This window comes from Heptranchias perlo, chromosome 4 (assembly GCF_035084215.1).
Source record: "Heptranchias perlo isolate sHepPer1 chromosome 4, sHepPer1.hap1, whole genome shotgun sequence".
In the NCBI taxonomy this organism is placed as follows: domain Eukaryota; kingdom Metazoa; phylum Chordata; class Chondrichthyes; order Hexanchiformes; family Hexanchidae; genus Heptranchias; species Heptranchias perlo.
In genome coordinates, this window is record NC_090328.1 from 117847184 (window position 1) to 117864980 (window position 17797).

Genomic DNA, 17797 nt, shown 5'->3' on the forward strand with positions numbered 1-17797 from the left:
TCCCATTGCTTTGAAACTGAAAGGACTTTTAATAGGGGTCATGAAACATGTGCAAATTAGAGTTTAAGATTTCAGATGCTCCTGGATTCATAGAATCATACAGCACAAAAGGAGGCCGTTCGGCCCATCGTGCCTCTGCTATCTCTTTGAAAGAGCTTATCCAATTAGTCCCATTCCCCTGCTCTTTCCCCAAAGCCCTGCAAATTTTTCCCCTTCAAGTATTTATCCAATTCCCTTTTGAAAGTTACTATTGAATCTGCTTCCACCGCCCTTTCAGGCAGCGCATTCCAGATCACAACAACTCGATTGTAAAAAAAATTTCTCTTCATCTCCCCTCTGGTACTTTTGCCAATTACCTTAAATCTGTGTCCTCTGGTTACCGACCCTCCTGCCAGTGGAAACAGTTTCTCCCTATCTACTCTATCAAAACCCTTCATAATTTTGAACCGCTCTATTAAATCTCCTCTTAACCTTCTCTGATTCTTGGAGTTTTGGGACGTGGGTCACCCTGCGTGTTCTTTATCGTGTTCAGGTGGCCTGGATCCCAGTATTCGCAAGGATGCGTGGAAGTTTCTGTTCGGGATGTATCCCTGCACCTCCACCACCCGAGAGCGCAAGGCAGTGGCGCTGGAACTCTACGTCCGCTACAAGATGATGAAGTGTCGGTGGCAGTCGCTGATGCCAAGTGGCACGAGAATGAGGGTGGATGAGACTGACAGTAAGTGCTGACCCAACTGTGTGTTCATGCTTAGAAATTGCAACATTGGGTAACTCCCTTTTCATTTCTGCTTTGTTGTAGAATTGCACTGGGAATAATTAAACAATGCTGATGAGAAAAACGGGGAAAAATATTGGCTCAGAATTTTGCTGGAACGGGACAGCTCATGGCATGCCCCGTGAGTTTGATTTTTGTCCCTCACCCTTCAACTCGAATTTTTTTTTTGTTTGCGCCGCACATTTGCTGCAAGCACGAGCTGGTAACGGTGTGAGTGGTCCCTGGATTCCGTCTCTCAGTCCCTCCATCTCAGGGAGGTATCTGTACACTGACTGAGGGCAATGGGACCACGAGTACAGCGGCAGATCAGGAACAGTACGGCCAACATCTGATACACATCCAGGGTACCGGGCCCAACACTAAGAGGGACAGCAGGTTATTTAACAGGGATGCGTTTAGGGGCAACGGCTCCAATCTGATCAGGAGGGGGCAGGCCGGAGTCTGTACGGCCAGAATGTCCAGGTCGGGTATAATTTGATTGATGAGTTTGTACTGAAACAGTATAAATATATAAATCGGAATTAAGAAGAGACCCGAACTGTCTGCGATCCCTAGTTATATTTCATTACTGATTGTAATCCATGCTTAGCGCACAAGCTCAATAAATATTAATATAAAAATAACATCAGTTGGCAGACAATCAGAACATGCCTGGCTGTCCAAACAGTTATTTTATTTCTGAATTGAGGTTTAAGATCATAGAATCATACAGCGCAGAAGGAGGCCGTTCGGCCCATTGTGCCTGTGCCAGCTCTTTGAAAGAGCTACCAATTAGTCCCTGTCCCCCCGCGCTTTCCCCATAGCCCTGCAATTCTTTTTCCTTTTCATGTATTGTCCAATTCCCTTTTGAATCTGCTTCCACCTCCCTTTCAGGCAGTGTATTCCAGATCATAACAACTCACTACATAAAAAAAAATTCTCATCTCACCTCTGGTTCTTTTGGCAATGGCCTTAAATCTGTGTCCTCTAGTTACCGATACAACGGCCAGTGGAAACAGTTTCTCCTTATTTATTCTATCAAAGTCCTTCATAAGTAGCAGGACAGTATTACATGGATGTAGAAAACTTAGTACTAGAGGTAACAATTCAGCTTTGCCCTGTGCAACAGAGCAACCTCTTGGAGCAGGCAGGAAAAAGGAGTCCCAGTGATGCCTGTGTTGGGGTCTTCTGCTCTGGTTCTTTTGCCAATTATCTTAAATCTTTCAATTTAAATTTCAAATCTTTTAAGGATTTCAATGAAGTTCTTGGAACAAGTCAGTAAAATTGTTCCCCCCTGCAGGCAACCTGCTGGTCGATTGAATACTGATTCTGAGCTCTCTTGTGTCATTCTGCAATGCTCTAAGTGTCTGTGACGATCACAGTGGCCTTAATTCGGCAAACTCAATCCCGCCATTGATTTTAATGAGGGGGTGAAGCTATGGTAATTAGCCGTTCAACTTTTTCGGTGTGAGGTCTGTGGAGCAATGCAAAATTCCCAGGAATTTACGGCGTGGCATACGGAATGGGATGAGTCACTCGCACTGGAATTTCTGCACCATCACAATGGCGTATGCCGTAGATATGCTGTTGCTACGGCGCAAGTTTCCCGCAAATTCAGGTCCAGTGTGATGTTGCTACAGACAGCGATTGGAGGAAATCCTCCCCCATAATCTCTCTCGATGTGAGGCAGTCTTGGCTTTACGTCGGTGCGGTCTGAAATGACTGCCAGATCACCTGGATCCATTTCAGTGAAGTGTTGTGAGATCCTTTTCCAGGAGTTAGCTTGATAACCACTTTGGTTTCACACCGGGTGCCATGTTTAACAAATGTTGAACATGAAGTTTGAAACCTTTTAATGTTTAGCAGGAACCGATGGGATAGTCAACTTTTTTGTTAACGTTAAAATTTAACTGATATTTGGATACCTGCATACGTACAAAAAACAATATTTCATTGCCATGACACTAGATTAGGGTTGCCAACTCTGGTTGGGCGTATTCCTGGAGGCTTCATCACATGACCTCCTGCCTCCAACTGCCCCTCCCAGTCAAATAGCCTTTTTTTCCAATCTCCAATATTTTTATGGCTAATATACAAAAGTGTTCAAAGAAAATGAAAAAAGCACACAATTTTTTTCTAATGCCCCCTAGGATTTTGCTCGTCGGGTGTTGCTCGCAGCAGTGTCCAGGAGATTAATCTTTAATTCCTGGAGACTCCAGGACAACCCTGGAGGGTTGGCATGGTGGTGGCGGTATAACTGAGAGTTGCCGTCCCCATGTCATTCTCGGCAGCTGCCGATACCACCCCAGCATTATGGTGCCCTTAGATGTTCTCTTACTTGTGAAGTAGATGGCGTGTGCTGGACTAATTTGTGGTATTTCTTGCTTTGTCCCTGTAGCAGAGCTTTATGAAGCGGCCTTTGCTTATCAACAAACTGGTGATATCTGCAACCTTAAAGGGCAAGAAGTGGATCTATCGGAGGAGAAGAGTGAGCAGATGACCTTTATAGAGCTACAAGCAAAGGTTGGTTTCATAAACGGCAAGAGGGTTGCTGAAACTGTTGTGTCTGGAACATAAGAACAGGATTAGGCCATTCAGCCTCTCAAGCCTGTTCCGTCATTCATTTAGATCATGGCTGATCTGTTCCTCAATTCCATCTACCCGCCTTTGCTCCATATCCCTTAATACCCTTACCTAACAAAAATCTCAGTCGTGACTTTTTCAATTGACCTAACCTCGACAGTTTTTTGAGGGAGAGAGTTCCAGATTCCCACTACCCTTTGTGTGAAGAAGTGCTTCCTGACATCACCCCTGAACAGCCTAGCTCCAATTTTAAGGTTACCTTAATTTGGGAAGGATGTCAAGGCAATGGAGAGGTTTGGAAGAGAATTGCTAAAATACCAGGGGCAAGTGGCTTTAGTTATGGGGAGAGACTAAAGAAATTGAGGCTGTTTTCACCAGGACGGAGAAGGCCAAAAGGAGATCCGATAGAGGAGATCAAGGTTATGAAAGGGTTTGATGAGGTAAATGGGGGAAAAGGATTTCGACTGGTTGGTGAGGCAGTAACTAGAGGGCATAAATTAAGATAATCACCAAAAGAATGACGGTTAGGAGAAGTGGAGAGGTGTGTTAGGACATGGGATGTCCTACTAGAAACAGTATCCATAATATCTATTAAAAGGGTGGTGGATAAATATTTGAAAAAGAAAAAATGATTACAGATGAGGAAGGGGGCTAAGTGGATAGCTCTTTTAGAAAGCTGGCACAGGCACAGTTGAGCCAATTGGCCTCCATCTGTGCTGTAAAATTCTTTGACTCTATAATTCTAACGATATAATAAATTAATGTTCATACTTAAGAGGGAACATCAGAAACCTGCGCTATAAAGAACCTGTTCTGTGGGTGATGTAGCTTCATTGCTAGTGGGTTATGATGAACAGGATCGCAGATCAAAGCATTCTGATAGAATTTCAAAGTGCCTATATGTTTTCTTGCATTAATTATTTTCTTTTTCCCCGCTGGAAGATGTACTGAAGACCTGTTCCCATTCTGCTAATGTCTCTCTGTGTCCAGCTACTGGGAAATGTACGGAAGTGTTAGGGAATGGATGTTCTTACCTATACATTTATAAGTTATTCCACAAGATAATAGGATTCGAAGGCATTTATTGGCTTTCATAGGAATTAAGCATTCCCATTATTACCAATAATTACACATATACAATGATAACCATTGCTAATAATAATTACACATATATTTGAAACACTTACAGTACCGGAGAATTCACTGCGTCACAGGTTTTCGAGCTCAAAAGTTTAACAGCTGGCCAAGCCTTTTCGAATTCTGAAGTATCTATTCTAACACCCCTGTTTCCTCTCTTTCACTCTAGCTACGTGAGTATCCGCATCTTTCAAAGTATTACCTTATCCATTTAACTGCAATAACTTCATTTTTAACAAGAATAACTCCCCATAACTTGACTCACACTCCCTAATTTTCCAAATCTATGGCAGGTGCCTTTTCAAGGTTTGAGCTAACAGACAGTATTATGGCCCCTCTTTATCAGCTAAAACACTGTCAGATTGGAATCCCTTTTACTAACTGAACATTGCTAATGGAAACTCACTTAAAAGATAAAGTTAATATAAAGAATTTAACCGTTTCCTTACAGAAACGCTTAGTGGACTTGGCTTCTTTGGTTTGTTGCTCCCCTTAAAAGTATGGTTGAAATGGAAAACTCTCAATGTTGGCATTCGCTTGGCCTTGGAACTTGAACAGACTCCACTTCCCTTCCAAGTACATTCTCTCTCATTTTCTTTCACTGTCGATGAATATACTGGTCAGAAGACATTTTGGGTGAAACTTACTTGTCCAGATGTTTAGGTAATTTCAGTTTAACTTCTGTTACAGATGTCATACATACTACCGGCCATCGCTATGACTGGCTGATAGATCGTGATCTTGGATATCGTGTACTTCGCTTGTGGGCCCTCGACTGAGAATGTTAAGCATAGAAAGAAAGACAAAATACATTTGTGATATCAAGCCCACTCATTCCAGTGGGTCATGTAAACTTCAGTTCATCGAAAACTCTGCCCGTAGCTAACTTGCACCAAATCTCGTTCACCCATCACCCCTGTGCTCGCTGACCTACATTGGCTCCCGGTCCGGCAACACCTCACATTTAATCTTCTTATCCTTGTTTTCGAATCCGTCCATGGTCTCGCCCCTCTCTATCTCTGTAACTTCCTCCAGCCCTACAACCCTCCAAGATCTCGGCACTCCTCCAATTCTGGCCTCTTGTGCATCACCGATTTTCATCGCTCCACCATTGGTGGCCGTGCCTTCAGCTGCCTGGGCCCTAAGCTCTGGAATTCCCTCCCTAAACCTCTCCGCCTCTCTACCTCTCTCTCGTCTTTTAAGACGCATCTTAAAACCTATCTGACCAAGCATTTGATCATTTGTCCTTATGTGGCTTAGTGTCAAATTTTGTTTGATAATGCTCCTGTGAAGCTCTTTGGGACTTTTTACTACATTGAAGGCACTATATAAATGCAAATTGTTGTTGTTGTTTGTTCAGGGAAGTTGTCAATCATCAGTAATCAAAATTGAGAAAAACGATCCTTCTCTCCAGGTCTTGCTGGATCACACACCACCCCGAGACCTTGGCCAATACTACTGATGGGTGATGATACCTTGTCCTCCCGCTCCCATAGGAGAGTAGATTCCCCCCACACTGCATAGTCGATAAAGCATTGACAACACTAGTGAGTCCCATGATTCTTTGGAAGTTTATTTTAACGCTCACAGTTCGCGTGGGAAATTTAAACGTAGATTTCTACATATTTAAGTTTCCCTCGCAAAGCTCAAGCATTAAAATAAGCTTGCCCATGATTTGGAGTTGTTGTGCTTCATCCACTTGTAAGCAAGTTTTTAAAATAAAAATCCCAAGCTGTTATGTGAAAGAGGATTGTGCAATTTTAAAAATGGATGTATGTTAATCTAGCCTACAACCTGTCATTATTAACCTTTGCTGATCTAACATTGACACTTCTAATCGTAGAATCAAAGAATCTTACAGCACACAAGGAGGCCATTCGACCCATTGTGACTGTGCTGGCTCTTTGAAGGGGCTATCCAATTAGTCCTACTCCTTTGCTCTTTCCCCATAGCTCTGCAAATTCCCCCCCCCCACTGCCAAGTATTTATCCAGTTCCCTTTTGAAAGTTACCATTGAATCTGCTTCCACTGCCCATTCAGGCAGCGCATTCCAGATCATAACAACTCGCTGCGTAAAAAAAATTCTCCTCATCTCCCCTCTGGTTCTTTTGCCAGTTATCTTAAATCTGTGTCCTCTGGTTACCCCCTGCCAGTGGAAACCCATTTCTCCTTAATTACTGTATTGAAACTCTTCATGATTTTGAACACCTCTATTAAATCTCCCCTTAACCTTCACTGCTCTAGGGAGAACAATCCCAGCACCTCTAGTCTCTCTACATAATGTCCAAATCTTTTCATCCAGAAATGCAGTGGAAAAGTATTTAATACCAAAATTAACGATAAACTACATAAAGATGAATGTTTTTGTAAAATATTCTCCAGGTTTTTGTGGACCGTCAAAGAATCAATGTGCATGAACTGCATGAAGCGATTAGGATCATAGACAAAGATGTACCAAGAACTGAACGAGTCCTAGATTACTACCAGTAAGTGTGTACTTGTTTTTGTAAACTATTACATATATATAAAAACAAAGCACTTGTAGAAGGACTGTTGCTTTCAAATTCTACCCTGTAGACAATTTGCCACTAGCTCAATGAATTATGCATTCCTCATAAGTTCAAGTTATTCCATTTCTCTGCCTGGTCTGGTCATGCACTTATCAATGATGTTTTTTCTCTTCTATAGAAATGAAGGTGTGATCAATCTAATGGTGTTGAGAGACATACTCATCACTTTTGCTGCATTTCATCCAGGTAACACAGTCATTACATTTGCCTCCCTGTATAGCATTGCTTCCTCAGGCCATTTACAGGGCTTAATTAAAATGATAAAAATGGCATTGGGGTATTATCAATGGTTAGGAAATTGTCCTACCATCTTTGGGAACCATTTTTGAATCCAGCCAACACTAATGATGTGAAAGTCTCCCCTCTATACCCAGTGTAAAACAGTCATTAATATAAATTTATCTCCCATTTTGCATTGGCAATTGAAAATCAGACCACTCTAAATTTCCTGCATGCAATACTGGTTTTTTATTGCTAATAAAAACTCAACTTGGATGCCCACTGTTTTTGTGGTTCTGCTCTCTTTCAAGCACCCTTCCTAAATCTGCTAGCATTGGTACCGAGTAGTTAGTAAAATGTCATGATATGTAAATCTGAAGTGAAAACCAACCCGACCGTACATTTCCAGCATCTTCTCTTTTGTGTCGCTGTTATTTGAAGTTAAACTGTTTTTCTGCTGTTATACCTTAACCTGGCAGCAGAGGCCTCGCATTAGGTTTAAATGATCCAGTTGGTACTGGCTGCTTGATGAGGTGCAAGTTTAATCCTTGGGTGTGTTGTGAATGAGTTGCCTTGTTTTGCCACGATTAGGCTGCTATTTCCATGGATATCTCCAATTCTGGCCTCTTGCGCATCCCCGATTTTAATCGCTTCACCACTGGCAGCCGTGCCGTCAGCTGCCTGGGCCCTAAGCTCTGAAATTTACTCTCTAAACCTCACTACCTCTCTCTCCTCCTTTAAGACGCTGATTAAAACCTACGTCTTTGACCAAACTTTTGGTCACCAGTCCTAATATCTCCTTATGTGGCTCGTTGTCAAATTTGGTTTGATAATCGCTCCTGTGAAGCGCCTTGGGGCGTTTTGCTACGTTAAAGGCTCTGTATAAATGCAAGTTGTTATTGTTTTTGGATATCCTGCCTAACCTTAGCAGGTGTGAGAGCACTACATTGGTTGATGGCATGACTAGGTCACTCACTTCTGTGTCTCTTGATTGGTTTCCAGCCAATTATGGCAATTTCTTCAATGGACAGGAAACTCGGAAAGGAAAGCACACAGAACTAACTTTGAGAGTGAAGCTCAGAATAGTGTGTTAGACAGAAATAAAGCTTTAAAGTTAAAATAAAATATAGAATTGAGACCACCGTGAGGATAAGGAGAAAAAGAGAGGTTGGGGGGGGGAAAGCAGAAGGAAATGTTCGAAAAAAAAATTTGTGCTTATATTTTTTCAAATTATTTTTATAGGATTAATATTACAGTAATAAAGTTAACTGACTTTTTAATGAGCTGTATTTGTCACACGGTTGAAATGAGCTAAATGTTGACTATTAAGTGTGAGGTCTTTTATATTTCGAATTCTTTACTCATCCTGATGAGTCAGTTTTACTGCAAATGTTACTACCCTAACATATGTATTACTCCAAATCTTTATTTATTGGTAGCTAGATTGCACTCCCTGCCTCCTCCTGAGCCAAGCAGTACTGAGTATGAATTAAGATGCAATGTGGCTATGGAAGTTTTATGAATACTATAATATCTAATCCCCAGAAGTGGCACTCTGTTTGATATCTGCCGGTGAAGTAGGTGCATTAGTACTTTGAAAATACATCCAAGAGCAGTAATCGTCACATTTAAAAGAACTAAAATAGATTGAGAGGACAGGGAGCTCCTCATCACCATTGGATCAATCACCCTAATTTTTCTGTCATATGCATTCTGGACTTAATAATGTCCCATAGGAGTACCTAAAAGGGAATTTTAATTTTTTTTTTCAATTAATGGGACTTGCAGACAGAACTTGAAGTTGGGCTTCAGAATCAGCCAGAGCACAGCTTTACTGCATAGATTGTCTTTCTATAATTACCTTCAAAAAGGAACAAGTAATCAATTTATAAAATTAACATTAATAACTATGGCGTTTTTGATCTAACTTGTCAGGGACAAGATGTTGCCATGAGTATTCCCTAATGTTTTTTTCTCTGTCTTTTAGATGTAAGCTATGCTCAAGGCATGAATGACCTTGTTAGTCGCTTCTTAGAGGTGCTGGACTCGGAGGTGGATGCTTATTGGTGCTGTACCTTCTACTTTGAGAAAATTTCTTACGACTTCAAAGAAGAAGGCTTGATAAGGAAAATTAGTAAGTCTGCTTTAGCCGTACATTCAAATTTGGGCTGAGACCCCTTTCTATTTCATCGCTCCACCATTGGCGGCCGTGCCTTCAGCTCTGGAATTCTCTCCCTAAACCTCTCTACCCCTCTCTCCTTTAAGCCGCTCCTTAAAACCTACCTATTTGACCAAGCTTTCGGTCACCAGTCCTAATATCTCCTTATGTGGTTTGGTGTCAAATTTTGTATGATAACCGCTCCCCTGAAGCGCCTTGGGACATTTTACTACATTAAAGGCGCTATATAAATGCACGGTGAACAGCTATCTGGGTGCTCAGAGGGTATGGGTTCAGTAACAATGGTGTGCGGAGTGACATTGAGTCTAATTACTTGTGAGCACTGTTACCAACACAGTTGTTACTACATGTAAATATAACCATCTTAAAAGAAATTGTGAAAGTGAGCAAACTGACTGCATCTAGTGCCTGTTCGACACAACAGTTTCACTTTTCCTACATTGTCTCCTATTTGATTACATAAAAAGTACATTTTTAAATGCCATAGTGTTCCTTATAATCAGATCTTTCCTATCGTAAGCAGAGTGATAGTTGGCTTGGTGCACTATGGAAAGAAATTCTGAAGCTATGTTGATGTAAGATGTAGATAAGCAGGAAACACCCAAGGAATGCTAGAAGTGGAAATCTGCAGTAGAGAGGAAGCATAAGCATTTTTTCCATTAAAGTTTCTCTCCCACATTTCTCCCACTCTCTAGGATTTTTTTCTCTCTCTGTTTTTCCTTTCTGGCCTTGATTTTAATTTTCTTGTTGGAGTCATTTTGCTGCCCTCTCCTTGCTGCTTTGTGCGTCTCTATCTTTTTTTTAATTTCTCTTCCCTGGCTCTGTGTGTGTGTGTCTGTCTGTGTCTGTCTATCTTTCTCTCTCTCTCTCTCTCTCTCGCTCTCTCTCGCTCTTCCCTTCTAAATTCCAGACTTACCAGGATCCCCTCAGCACTAGTCCTGGCTGCACCATAGATGGCAAGTTTTGTTCGACAATCCTGGTGGCTGTTTTTCGAAAATTGAACTTTCACAATGCCAGAGTCAATTCCGATACACCAGTGGGACGTACGGTTTTCCACCCATACCTGAGTTCGCAGGATTTGATTGCCGTGAAATATGAGAAATCCCTGTCAATTTGGGAATGCTGGATATGCTTTGTACATGCAAGGAGCTGAGGTTTCCCTGGTCCTGCTCTGCTGCCACAGGTGAGGCATGCTGGATCTTCTGCTTGTTCTTCACTCAAAGGGTTGTGAACCTGTAGAATTCTCTACTACAGAAGGCTGTGGAGGTCAAATTACTGAATATATTTAAGAAGGAGCTAGATAGTTTTCTAGACACAAAAGGCATCAAGGGGTATGGGGAGAGAGCGGGAATATGGTATTGAGATAGAGGATCAGCCATGATCATATTGAATGGCGGAGCAGGCTCGAAGGGCCGAATGGCCTACTCCTGCTCCTATTTTCTATGTTTCTATGTTTGTCGGTTGTTTGCACTTCCCAGGGTTTCTCTGAAAGGGAGTGCAAGCTTCATTTGCTGTGCTGCTCGGTCACCAGTCTGAGAGGGGGGGGGAGGGAGTGGGGGGACGGAATTTGGTGTTCCACGCTCCCGGCCACACGCAAGACCACTTACCCTGTTTTCTACCATGCCGCTTTGGCCTTTTAAATTTTAAATCTCACCCTGAGACCCTTAGCAACACTGAACTCAAACGTTGCTTGGGCCCATGAACAGGCTGGGGCTCTGTTTTCTCTAGAAAAGAGAAGGCTGAGGGGGTGACCTAATAGAGTTCTTTAAAAATTATGACAGGGTTTGATAGGGTAGACGTAGAGAAGATGTTTCACTTGTGAGGGAGTCCAAAACTAGGGGTCATAAATATAAAATAGTCACTAATAAATCCAATAGAGAATTCAGGAGAAACTTCTTTACCCAGAGAGTGGTGAGAATGTGGAACTCGCTACCACATGGAGTAGTTGAGGCGAATAGTATAGATGCATTTAAGGGGAAGCTAGATAAACACATGAGGGAGAAGAAATGGAAGGATATGCTGATAGGGTGAGATGAAGAGGGGTGGGAGGAGGCTCTTGTGGAGAATAAATGCCGGCATAGACCAGTTGGACCAAATGGCCTTTTGCTGTGCTGTAAATTCTATGTAAATGACAGACTGTACACTGTATGATGTGTTTCCCTCATTTAAATGTTAATGATTCTGCCCTTGCCTACCCAGGATATGGCATTTTGATCCCAATTTTAACCATGAAATTTAGATGAAGTGTTCACCAATGCTGCATTTCCTTTACTGCTGTCAAACATGTTAAAGGGCTTCACAGATGCATTGCTGTTTTCAATAAATCATAAGATGGATCACTAAGATGTGAAAATGAATGAGACTTTTTTTACAATATTCTCCTCCTGTTCTTTCCAAACATTTCTGACATTTAACCTTCAACTTACGACCAACGCTGTTCGAAAAGCGACAATCTGCTCTTGCCCTCATTTCATAGGTGCATTATGCACGGAGCATTGCGTGATGGAGCCTGCGATTCTCCGTACAGAGTCTTGCCCTCAGCCATGTGGTCAAGGGAATTGGGGAGGGGGGTGAGCAGAGGTTGGGCACCTTCCCAGAGGATGGCCTGCGAACAGGCAACTAGTGTACGCACTTGGCTGGAGAATAGATTGTGACCTGGGAAGACCTGAAAGGAACAGAAGGAGGCCATTCGGCCCATCGTGCCCACGTCAGCTCTTTGAAAGAGCTATCCAATTAGACCCACTCCCCTGTCCTTTCCCCGTAGCCCTGTAAATTTTTCCTTTTCAAGTATTTATCCAATTCCCTTTTGAAAGTTATTATTGAATCTGCTTCCACCGCCCTTTCAGGCAACGCATTCCAGATCATCACAACTCGCTGTTTTTAAAAAAAAAAGTCTCCTCATCTCTGCCCTGATTCTTTTGTCAATTATCTTAAATCTATGTCCTCTGGTTACCGACCCTCCTGCTAGTGGAAACAGTTTCTCCCTATCCACTCTATCAAAACCCTTCATAATTTTGAGCACCTCTATTAAATCTCCCCTTATCCATCTCTGCTCTAAGGAGAACAACCCCAGCTTCTCCAGTCTGTCCAGATAACTGAAGTCCCACATCCCTGGTCCCATTTTTTTTTTCAATTACGCTATGTCTTTGATTTAGTGTTGGTGTACACTTTCTTTTTATGTGAATCTGATTCTAAGCTGAGGGTTTTGTGCTTGTAATGCTGCTGTTTCACTGTTACGGATTTTGGCACTTTGCTGCCATCTCCTGTACGACACTCATGCCCTGCCAGTGTATGGTGTTTAGTGCAGTGCTTTTAGCCCTGTTAATTATTTCTGTCACAAGGTAATGCCCTTGCTCATCAAGACTGTGTAACTAATGGACGTCAGAGCCTTAGAGAGGGTGCAGAGGAGATTTACCAGAATCATACCGGGGATGAGGGACTTCAGTTACGCGGAGAGACTGGAGAAGCTGGGATTGTTCTCCTTAGAACAGAGAAGTTTGAGGGGAGATTTAATAGAGGCATTCAAAATCATGAGGGGTTTCGATAAATAAGGAGAAACTGCAAGGCCGGCATTTATTGCCCATCCTAGTTGCCCCTTGAGAAGGTGGTGGTGAGCCACCTTCTTGAACCGCTGCAGTCCATGTGGTGAAGGTACTCCCACAGTGCTGTTAGGTCAAGTGTTCCAGGATTTCGACCCAGCGATGATGAAGGAATGGCCAATATATTTCCAAGTCAGGATGGTGTGTGACTTGGAGGGGAACGTGCAGGTGGTGGTGTTCCCATGTGCCTGCTGCCCTTGTCCTTCTAGATGGTAGAGTTTGCGGGTTTGGGAGGTGCTGTCGAAGAAGCCTTGGCGAGTTGCTGCATTGCATCCTGTGGATGGTACACACTGCAGCCACAGTGCGCCGGTGGTGAAGGGAGTGAATATTTAAAATGGCGGATGGGCTGCCGATCAAGCGGGCTGCTTTGTCCTGGATGGTGTCGAGCTTCTTGACTGTTGCGGCTGCAACCCATCCAGGCAAGTGGAGAGTATTCCATCACACTCCTGACTTGTGCCTTGTAGGTGGTGGAGAGGCTTTGGGGAGTCAGGAGGTGAGACACTTGCCGCAGAATACCCAGCCACTGACCTGTCCTATATATACAATATAGCTCTGACCATACTCCCAATTGTAGAAATGAGAACCTGATAGAATTGAAATGATTCATGTTTGTGACCTGTACCTGTTATGGCTCTGCGGAGACCTAATTAAATGTGCTGAATAGATTTACATGCGGTTTAGTCCTGGGACTCCCAACTCCTAGCAGCCTGTGTTTTAAACCAGTGCTGTTAACCCATCAGACATGAATCTCTTAATGGTGGGGAAACGTTTTTAAAGAGCAATAATAAGATGGAACACATTTCTCCGACTAATCTGTGAGACAGTGCCAAAGAAGTCCTTTTCTTTTTCCTCCTCTGAGCATCACTTCACCATTCCAATTCATTTTATCTGATCTGATCTTCACTCAACCTTACTGACCTTCTTCAAAAATTAGTTCTTGTGAAGTTGTCAGCAGTGATAGTATGATTTACTAGGATGATACCAGAACTGAGAGGTTATACCTATCAGGAAAGGCTGAACAGGCTGGGGCTCTTTTCTTCAGAAAAGAAAAGGCTGAGTGATGACCTGATAGAGGGGTCTTTAAGATTATGAAAGGGTTTGATAGGGTAGACGTAGAGAAGATGTTTCCACTTGTGGGGGAGACCAGAACAAGGGGCCATAAATAAAGGATAGTCACTAATAAATCCAATAAGGAATTCAGGAGAAACTTCTTTACCCAGAGAGTGGTGAGAATGTGGAACTCGCTACCACAAGGAGTAGTTGAGGTGAATGAGGCTGCATCTAAGGGGAAGCTAGATAAACACATGAGGGAGAAAGGAATAGAGGATATGCTGATAGGGTGAGATGAAGAGGGGTGGGAGGAAGCTTGTGTGGAGCATAAACACTGGCATGGACCCGTTGGGCCGAATGGCCTGTTACTGTGCTGTAAATTCTATGTAATCACAAAGGATCTGGCCGGATTCAGGTGGGACTTCATTAATGAGCTAAGTCCTGATTTTGATCACAAATGTAGCCTTTCAGTTTTAAGTTTGTTTGTGATAATTGACTACAAAGTACTTTGTGTATCCAGGACTAGAGGAGCAGCTTCTGAAAGAACTGGATTCCCAGCTTCACGCTCACCTCCTGAGGGACGATATGAATGGCCTCACCTTCTGCCACAGGTGAGGTAACGATAGTTGAACATCACCATCTGTCCTTTTCTCTTTATAGATGCTGTCTATTTTATCAGCATTTTCTGGTTTTAATTTCGGATTTCCAGCCCTTTGGTTTTTATTTTGATGAGGTGAAAATCTCCTTTCTCAACAAGGTGCTAAATAAAATTCAGCCTCAATTAACCTGATTCCTGATAAGGACACCAGCCCCCAGCAAACCTGCCCCTAATTCAGTACCAATCGAGGTTAACAACACAACACCATTCAGAGATGGCATTATAGTGGCTGTTGTGGGGAGAATTCAGGAGTCGAGCAAGTGTTATCTTCTTGGAAGTTTAATTTGTGATTATTTAAGGGGTGATGTAATCTCAATTAAAGATGTTTAAGATGATTAAAGTAGTTGATAGGGTAGATAGAGAGAAACTATTTCCTCTGGTGGGAGAGTCCAGAACAAGGGGGCATAACCTTAAAATTCGAGCTAGGCCGTTCAGGGGTGATGTCAGGAAGCACTTCTTCACACAAAGGGTAGTGGAAATCTGGAACTCTCTCCTGCAAAAAGCTGTTGAGGCTGGGGGCCAATTGAGAATTTCAAAACTGAGATTGATAAATTTTTGTTAGGTAAGGGTATTAAGGGTTACAGAACCAAGGCGTGTAAATGGTTTTAAGATACAGATCAGCCATGACCTAATTGAATGGCAGAACAGGCTCGAGGGACTGAATGGCCTCCTCCTGTTCATATGTTCACTGTTTCAGGGGGGTTAAGTATTTTTGGAGAGTGAAATTACTACAGCCTGTGGAGGGCCTGATGACAAGGATGATACCAGAATTGAGAGGTTATAACTATCAGGAAAGACTGAACAGGTTGGGGGCGCTTTTCTCTAGAAAAGGGACAGCTGAGGGGTGACCTGATAGAGGTCTTTAAAATTATGAAGGCGTTCGATAGGGTAGTGCATTCCAGATCGAGGTTATAGGAAATACAATTTCTCTTCCATTCCAGAAAATCAGAGAGGAATTTGATACGAGCACTTTGAGCATTCATGGAAAAACATACTTGCTATCCTCATATCCTAAAGTGCCACAAAAACTTTGGTACTTGATGTAAGATCAGATCCCACGCCCTCAAAGCAAAACTCTTTCTTTGTAAAACAAAAAATCTTTTTGATATTCAGATGACACGATAAAACAGAGTGGGGGAAAACCCTCTATTTACCTCCTCTTTCCCCCTTCCTTACATATAATCATAAACCTTCTGCCTTAGTTTGACTTGCAGATCTAAGTGTGCGTTTGACTCCTGCGTACTATGACAGAGTACAGTAACCAGCCCATTTGTTTAATATGCTCCGGGAAGGTTAATACCAACTGTCAATCAGTTGAAGAGCTTTCACTATTGTGGTTGAACGTTCGAAGCGCACAGAGAAAAGGATTGATCTGTTTTCTTAAAATAAGAAAAGTGGCTCTTGGATTGTGGACAGGTGTAAGGAAATAATTAGGTCCTCAGGCGAGCTGGATTTTAAATTTTCCACTCGCATACTGTGACACTGATGCTGCACTGATGTTACAGTAATAAAGCTACTCAAATATTATCTTTTTTTTTACTAGCCCCAACTAACTGGAATAAACTCTTATAAACCAATTTTAGTTTGGTGGGGGGAGCGGAAAAACACCTTCATTCTGCCCAGTTATCCTCCGCCATCATTATTTTTTAAACTTGTTTTTACTGTTTTCTATCTAAGCTGATCTGTGGTAATCTGTCTTTTCTATCTTTAAAATTGCCTTCATTCTTGTTTTGGAGATGAGACTTCAAAAAAAAAATCAAGGTTTGTTTTTTTTTACACATCAAACACGGAATAGTAAACTTGTTGGTGGCCCCTGGTGTTTGTGGTGCTGAAAGGGTTAAAACATTTTTGAGTGGTGAACATATCACTTCATTTCAAAAAATGGGGGAAAAAAAGTCACATTACAGTAGTCATGGTTTTTTAGGCCATTGCCACAGTGCATTTTTATTCATATTTAATAAACTGGAAGCAGATCCGCTCCTGGCGTTGTTAACATTGTTTCTTCACTTTATTAAAATTGTGATTGGGGTTCGATAGGGTAGGCATACAGAAGATATTTCCACTTGTGGTTGAGACTAAAACTAGGGGTCAGAAATATAAGATAGTCACTAATAAATCCAATAGGGAATTCAGGAGAAACTTCTTAACCCAGAGAGTGGTGAGAATGTGGAACTCGCTACCACGTGGAGCGGTTGAGGCGAATAGCATAGATGGATTTAAGGGGAAGCTAGATAAACACATGAGGGAGAAAGGAATAGAAGGATATGCTGATAGGGTGAGATGAAGTAGGGAGGGAGGAGGTTCGTGTGGAGCATAAACGCCAGCACAGATCAGATGGGCTGAATGGCCTGTTTCTATGCTGTACATTCTACGTAATTATGGTTTTGAATAAAAGTGGGGTAACAGCAAACACACCGCCTTTAAATAGCATGTTCCACTCGTGGTCCCTTCGGGACTACCTTCCTTTCCCCTGTTGGCAGGTGGCTGCTCCTGGGATTCCAGCGGGAGTTTGAGCACAGCGACGCAATCCGTCTGTTCGAGATCCTCAGCAGTCACCACCTCGAGTTAAACTCACTGGAGGCAGAGAGGGCGCGTGACTCAGAGAGAATGTCCCATTTCCAGAGGGAAGGTGAGTACCCATTGAAATCAAAAGCGATGTTGATCGTGTCAGCGAGCTGTCAAATAGTCCAGACTGTAGTTGTATTTGACTAATAAGCTTCTGTTTGTTTGTCGACTGTTAAGAAATACCAACTTTCCACCCTTTCACACCGTATACTATTATTATTTTTATCCATCTGTTCCTGGTTCCCTAGTCACTCCGTTGCAATATGGACATACAAAATTGACGGGCAGGAGAAGACCAGCTGGTCCATCAAGCCTGTCCCACGCTCATTATGGCCAGTGCTTCATGACCAAACAATTCTCCCTCCCCCCTTTCCCTCCCCCCTCTCTCCCTCCCCCTCCCCCGCCCCACCGTGTCTCCCTCGTGAGAAGGGGCAAAAAAAGAGAAAAACCTCAGGGCCAATAAGGGAGAAAATACCCTGAAAA

The 17797-nt window shown here is 42.6% G+C and overlaps 1 protein-coding gene across 2 annotated transcripts in view; it reads left to right on the top strand.

The window, feature by feature from the left end:
* si:dkey-238d18.4 (TBC1 domain family member 15) overlaps positions 1-17797 on the top strand; it is a 45933-nt gene that overhangs the window by 13463 nt on the left and 14673 nt on the right. For both annotated transcript variants that reach the window (XM_067983538.1, XM_067983539.1), the window contains exons 2-8: positions 533-718; positions 3153-3277; positions 6857-6960; positions 7163-7230; positions 9251-9397; positions 14612-14702; positions 17230-17378. In XM_067983538.1, coding sequence (XP_067839639.1) covers positions 533-718; positions 3153-3277; positions 6857-6960; positions 7163-7230; positions 9251-9397; positions 14612-14702; positions 17230-17378 — 870 coding nt within the window. The remainder of the gene's footprint in view (positions 1-532; positions 719-3152; positions 3278-6856; positions 6961-7162; positions 7231-9250; positions 9398-14611; positions 14703-17229; positions 17379-17797) is intronic.